The 6,970-nt window shown below is 52.8% G+C and overlaps 1 protein-coding gene across 1 annotated transcript; it reads right to left on the bottom strand.

Moving 5' to 3' along the window:
* Positions 1 to 2,128: 2,128 nt before the first annotated feature.
* LOC142025938 (olfactory receptor 14A16-like) lies at positions 2,129 to 4,765 on the bottom strand. Its single transcript, XM_075018683.1, has 2 exons — positions 4,720 to 4,765; positions 2,129 to 3,090 (listed from the first exon to the last, which is right to left on the bottom strand). The coding sequence occupies exons 1-2, from the start codon at positions 4,763 to 4,765 to the stop codon at positions 2,129 to 2,131; spliced, it is 1,008 nt and encodes a 335-aa protein (XP_074874784.1).
* Between the last annotated feature and the right edge of the window lie 2,205 nt (positions 4,766 to 6,970).

The raw sequence follows: 6,970 nt of genomic DNA, 5'->3' as shown, positions 1-6,970 counted from the left end.
GGGAGGGCAGCCATGGGTGCAAAGGGCTTCTCAGGAAGGCAGGTGGAGGGTGAGGAGGTGGAGGGGAGCTGTGCAAAGGGGAGGCTGGCGTGCACAGAGCCTTGCCTTGGAGGAAGCCTCACGGTCACAGGACCTCGATGACATGGAGAGTTGAAGCACCCCACAGTCTGCTGGGAGGGCAGCAGGGCTGGGCACAAGCAAACCAGGAGATTTCTGCAGGGTGTGGAAGACAGTGTTTTGACAGAGACACTCAATGAGCTGTCTAGGGCTGGTGTCTTCCTGACAGACAGGGTGGATCTGTCTGGGGATGGGAAGGGCAGCCATGACTGTAACCACCATGAGATGGTGGAGAAGTATGACAACTGGCAGAATGACAGTGTGGGACTGCAGGAGAGCTGCTTTCAGGTAACTGAGGATGTGCTTCGACTGTGTTCTGGTTTCTGCCCAGCTGGTAACAAAGGACGACGCAGCCGCTCGCTCACTCCTCCTGCCCCCCTCTGGTGGGATGGGGAGGAGACCCAGAAAGTAGAAAAGAAAAAAAAAATACCCAGAACCTCATGGGTTGTGGTAAGGAAAATTTACTGGGACAACACAAAAAAAGAAGTTACAACAACAGCAACGATACTAATAAAAGAATATACAAAATGAGTGCTTCGCAGTGCAACTGATCACCAACCGGAACCTGACACTCCACCAGTTCCCCTACCAAAAGAAGAGAGACACCCCCCCTGCCCCCCAGCCCGCTCTCCATTTCTATACTGAGCATGATGTCACATGGTATGGAATAGCTCCGTGGCTCGTTCAGTTCAGCTGTCCCGGCTGTGGCCCCTCCCAGGTTCCTCTGAAAATAAGCTCTATCCCAGCTGAACCCAGGAGAGACTGTCCTGGAGGACAAAGGGGCTGTGAGACCCTCCTGGATCTTCAGGGAGAACATCCTCAAAGCCCAGGAAGAAGCCAGCCTGCTGCACAAGAAGTCGAGCAGGGCCTGGCAAGAGGTCAGCGTGGATGAAGAGGGACCCCCCTGACTTAGGAGGTCCAACACCAGAAGGAAGTGCAGGGAGGCTGGAGGGGGAACAGCCTGCCCAGGAGCAGACAGACACCTGGCCTGTGGGTGCAGGGATGGAGCCAGCAATACGAGAGCTCAGGGGCCAATGGAAATGCCCATTCACTGGGAGGGCACCCAAAAGGGCTTCTCTAAATGTGTTGTCAGCACAAGGAAGGCAGCTGAGGCAACCCTGGTCCCAGTGGCCAGTGGGGCAGTGGACAGAGTGACAAAACGAGTATAAATACAGCAATTCCTCAGAACCAAGATTCTCACTTAGGATTCCAGCCTCAGAGCAGGACTGTGACCGAGCTGACAGAGCACTCAGGCCTTACATGAAGCCAGGGGCTCAGAAGGAGAGTGTGGAAGCAGAAAGAGAGCAGCTCTGGTGCTCCCTTGCAGTGCTGCTGTGCTGAGAACCTTTTCCCCTTCCCCTCTTGTCCTGGTTGCAGCTGGGATGGAGTTAATTGTCTTCCTATTGGCTGGTATAGTGCTAAGTTTTTGAGTTAGGTATGAGAAGAATGTTGGTAACAGTGATGTTTTCAGTTGTTGCTAAGTAGTGTTTAGTCTAAAGTCAAGGATTTTTCAGCTTCTGATGCCCAGCCAGTGAGAAAGCTGGAGGGGCACAAGAAGTTGGCACAGGACACAGCCAGGGCAGCTGACCCAAACTGGCAAATGGGGTATTCCATACGATGGGACGTCCCATCTAGTGTACAAAATGGGGGGAGTGGGGGCGGGGGATTGCTGCTCGGGCACGGACTGGGCGTCGATAAGCAGGTGGTGATCAAGTGCACTGTGCATCATTTGTATATTCCAATCCTTTTATTATTACTGCTGCCATTCTATTAGTGTTATCATTATCATTATTAGCTTCTTCTTTTCTGTTCTATTAAACCGTTCTTATCTCAACCCACGAGTTTTACTTATCTCAACCCACGAGTTTTACTTCTATTCCCAGTTCTCTCCCCCGTCCCACTGGTGTTGGGGGACTGAGTGAGCGGCTGCATGGTGCTTAGTTGCTGGCTGGGGTTAAACCACTACAGCCTGTAATGAGTTACATTATGAATGCTCTGCAAAAGAAAACAATCAGTTAATTGCTTCTGAAAAGCACCCGCTCATCATTTTCCTCAGGGCATCCTTGAGCTCCTGGTTCCTCATGCTGTAGAGGAGGGGGTTCATTGCTGGAGGCACTACCGAGTACACAACTGCCACCACCAGATCGAGGGATGGGGAAGAGATGGAGGGGGGCTTCAGGTAGGCAAACACTCCAGTGCTGATAAACAGGGAGACCACGGCCAGGTGAGGGAGGCACGTGGAAAAGGCTTTGTGCTGTCCCTGCTCAGAGGGGATCCTCAGCACAGCCCTGAAGATCTGCACATAGGAGAAAAGAATGAAAACAAAACAACCAAAGGCTAAACAGGCACTAAGCACAAGAAGCCCAACTTCCCTGAGGTAGGAGCGTGAGCAGGAGAGCTTGAGGATGTGGGGGATTTCACAGAAGAACTGGCCCACAGCATTGCCCTGACAGAGTGGTAGTGAAAATGTATTGGCCGTGTGCAGGACAGCATTGAGAAACCCACTGCCCCAGGCAGCTGCTGCCATGTGGACACAAGCTCTGCTGCCCAGGAGGGTCCCGTAGTGCAGGGGTTGGCAGACGGCAACGTAGCGGTCGTAGGCCATGATGGTGAGGAGAGAGTACTCGGCTGTAGCACAGAAAAAGAAAAAAAAGACCTGTGCAGCACATCCCCTGTAGGAGATGGTCCTGCTGTCCCACAGGGAATTGGCCATGGATTTGGGGACAGTGGTAGAGATAGAGCCCAGGTCGAGGAGGGAGAGGTTGAGGAGGAAGAAGTACATGGGGGTGTGGAGGCGGTGGTCGCAGGCTACAGTGGTGATGATGAGGCCGTTGCCCAGGAGGGCAGCTAGGTAGATGCCCAGGAAGAGCCAGAAGTGCACGAGCTGCAGCTGCCGTGTGTCTGCAAATGCCAGGAGGAGGAACTCGGTGATGGAGCTGCTGTTGGACATTAGCTTCTTCTGGGCATGAGGCACTGTTCAAGAGGGTAAAGACAGTGACAAGTTAGATGAAAATTCTCTGAGCTAAACGTAATGCATTTCTCATAGAAACACCACCGAAGCTGCCTCTCCTATTTCAGAAAGGCCTTTGGCAGGTCCCTTTCTTGAGACATATGGTTGGTGCTGGCTGAGGGTGCCACTGGGAGCAGCGGGCTCTGCTGTGGGCTACAGGGGAGTCAGTCCTGACCTACAGCAAGAGGTAAATAGGAACATGGGGTCATCTTAGATTAAATCCATTTGTCATATCAAAGAGCTTTGCAGCTTTGTCACTCCCACTTCAACCCAAACTGGGGATTTTGTTTTGAGTATTTGTTCTGGTTTCCACACATCACTTCAGGAGTGCTTTTGGCAGGGAAAGAAGCAAATGTCCTAAAGATGAGCTGTGCTGAAAGGAGAGTTTTGTCATTTGCATCACTGGGAGCCTGGGGATTAGAAGGGGACTGGGATATTTAACTCACATGGACAAATCTCTGAAATGCACCCAAATCCCCCCTCCCCATTCCTCTCCACTGACAACAACAAGAGGAGCAGGGACAGGAGGACAAAAATGGATAAACACTACAGACCTGCTGCCAATGGAGGCAGGAGAGGGACAGATGGTAGGGCATTTGATAATTTCTTCTCTTCAGGGCTGACCCAACTGAGAAGGTGACTGAGTCCCCATGGCCATAAGGGCAGAGGCTCTGCTGGGTGGGACAAAAGACCACGGGTTTTCTCCGGTGATGGCAGGGAGGTGCCTGAATCCCCCTCCCATGGCATTTCTGGGAGCAGCTCCCGCTCTCTCCCTGCCCCTGTCTCTGCTGCCTGGAGCTGTCCCTGTCAGCAGCTGCTTCTCCGTCCTCTTGTCACCTCCCTGTCCCTGCTCACAGACCCCATCCCACCCGCTGTGTGCTCAGCTCTGCCCTGCAGACCCCTCCTGGCAGCCGGGCAGTGCCCAGTGGCATCTCTGTGTGTGCAGGGGTTAAGGAGCACTTGAGACAAGTCCTAAGGACAACTAGAATCTCGGTGCCTTCTCCAGAGGGGAGAAATATATTTTAATGTCACACTGCACAACCACTCACGAGGATGAGAAAAATTCATAGCAAAGACTCCTTACCTTAAAGGTAAATGCTGCCTTGATGTTCTTCTCCAAAATCCATGCCTAAGCTTAAGCTGTGAGCAAATGTGACCTGCGCAGCATGCGCTCAACAGCAGAAGCACCCTGCTCTGCCCTTCCAGGGGTCATTTCTTTCACCCACACCTTCTCCCCACACTGTCATGGGGAGTTCCCTGCGCAGGCTGAGTGCTGACCCTGGCAGGCAGCAAAGTCCCTGCTCCACCACTCAGCCCCTGAAACACCAGGACCCTGCTCTGAAGGACAGCCCTGGGCACCCCTGCATGCACACCCGGCTTCACAGCCCTGCAGCTGGTGCCAGGAGAAGGCAGCCCTCATGCCCTGTCCCTCTGACAGGGCAGCAGGGAAGCCCTGCTCTGGAGCACACCCTTCTCCTCTACAACAGAGAATCAAAGACAGTCCTGCCAAATCCTATACACTGTCAGCTGTGCCAGTGTTCGGAGATCCCTGCAGGAACTGAAGCTCTGTTGCCCTGCACCCACAGACTCACCATGCAGAGGGCTGTGAAGATTTCTCCCGCAGTGAGCTCTCAGCATCCTCCCACTCCACGCTGCCTTTAAGCTCTCTCTGCCTTGCAGGTCTCCTCTCGATGCCTGCAGGCAGTGCCCCCAGCCCTGCTCCTGGGCAGAGCTGTCTCTCTGCAGCGCTGCCTGCTTGCCAGGAGCTCCCTCTGTCCCAGGAGCCCAGCCCAGCTCAGCAGCAGAGGACCAGCCCATGGTGACAATTTTCCTTCCCTCTCTGGGCTCCCTCCAGGTGTCCCTGGGCCTCCAGGGGAACCTGCTGGGAAACAGGCTGAAGCAATCACTGATGTTCCCTCCCGCACCTGGGGAGAGACACTGCTTTCCAGCAGGGTCATTGCTCTGCTGAGAGACAGACTTGGGTCCAAGAATCAACTTCACCGAGAATGATAGAATCACTGAGGTTGGAAAAGACCCTTAAGATCACCAAGTCCAACGGTGAACCTAACACCAGCTAGTCCACTACTAAACCATGTCCCTTAACTCCGTGTCTTTGAAATACCTCCAAGGAGGGTGACTCAGCCCCTTCCCTGGGCAGCCTCTTTCTTGTGCCATCATTGGGCAGGACACGCAGACAGTGACAGGCAGGGATCTCCTTTAGCCCTGCTGAGGGAAGGGAGCCAGCTGAGTCCATGGAGGCATCTCGTGCTGGGATTGTAGTCCTGGGGCTGGAAGGGGACTCAGCTCCCTCCCATGCCCACCACAAACCCACAGGAGCTGGGATTCCTCCTGCCTCAGTGCAGGTCTGCAGTAAAGAGGCACCTGCATGTCAGCTCCTTGCCTCAGCTCCCATGCTAACTAATGGTGATGGAGGCCAGGAGTGAGGTGTTCAGATGCAACTGTCTGGTGACATTGGAGGTGCCAGAGGTGGTCAGAGAGATGTGCAGGTTATAGAGACAGATTCAAGTTATGTGCAGGCTGATATAGAGACAGGACAACATCTGAGCACCTCTTCTTTGCAGCCCCTGGGAATTTCCTTTGGCCAACTGCAATGACATCCGATGCTCAAATTAAGGGCAAAGGAACCTGTCCCTCCTCATGATGTTCAGGGTGGCCTATAGACCTATTCCTCTGCTGGAATGGAGTCATGTGCCTAGCAGAGCTCTTCTCCATCTTTTTGCATTTACTAGATCTTAGTGACAATATTGGCAGTTGTGTCATGTTCAGCCCCACCTTGGGCTACAGAATTCAGAGCAGCTATTCAATTCCAGGTTAAGATCCAGGCCCACAGAGCTACAGGAGATGCCGGGGCTGGCATGGAAATCACAGGTCCAACACCAAAAGCAATTCTCCTTCAGGGAGGGTCTGCGACAGAACCCCCAGATGGCATCTTGGACAGTATGATCTGGTGCCTTTGTGCCATTGACGATTGCCATCAGTCAGAGGCACCAGTCATCAGGTGCCATCAGAGAGGCAAATTCTGTCCCTTCTTCTACCCATTAGCTGCAGGCATTGCCTCATCACAAAGAACATCACACTGGGGTCCTTTCTCACTCCCTTGATGATCCAACCAAGGAACAGCCCAAGCATTTGAACAGTGTTCCTGGGTATATCTTGCCTTCAAAGATAGCATCCTCAAAGCACAACCATGCTTCATACCAAAACTCAGCTGAAACTCTAAAGGCAATTCAAGGGCACCAAGATGAGCTGCTGCTATCTCAGGAACATTTCGAGAAGAAAGAGAATTACTACGGGACCACTATTAAATTAACTGATAAAAGGTGTAGATAGATCTGAGATTGCCTATGTCTTCCTTGCCTCAGTTACCACCAGCAAGGTCTCCCAGGCCTTTGTGATTTGAGGCAGGACTCTGGAAGGGAAAGGGGAACAACCAGCGGTGGATGAGGATCACGCCAGGGCTTACCCAGCAAACCACAACCCTTACCACTCCATGGGACCAAAGGGGCTGCAATCAAGGGTACTGAGGGAGTGTTTTTCTCCAGGAAGTGCTGGTCTGTTCTGATCCCAGTAAGGAAGGCACTCAGACTCTGTGAGGCATCATTTAAAATGCTCTTCCTTAGGTGTAGGGCTCTAAGGAGAGAATTGTAGAGATAATCTTATGTCCCTTTAGATGGCTGGAACCACAGGTCATGTAGCACGGAGGCAAGAATGAGGAGGGTGGATACCCCCTGTATGAAGGGGAAGCTTGGATTTATGGAGGTCCTCTATGTGACAGGCAACAGGTTGGGTTAGCTTTTGTCACTGAGGATCGGAGGAGTCAGT

The sequence above is a fragment of the Buteo buteo genome, chromosome 30 (genome assembly GCF_964188355.1).
Source record: "Buteo buteo chromosome 30, bButBut1.hap1.1, whole genome shotgun sequence".
Lineage (NCBI taxonomy): Eukaryota > Metazoa > Chordata > Aves > Accipitriformes > Accipitridae > Buteo > Buteo buteo.
Note: the sequence above shows the minus strand (reverse complement) of the source record. Positions and strands in the feature narration are given on the sequence as shown.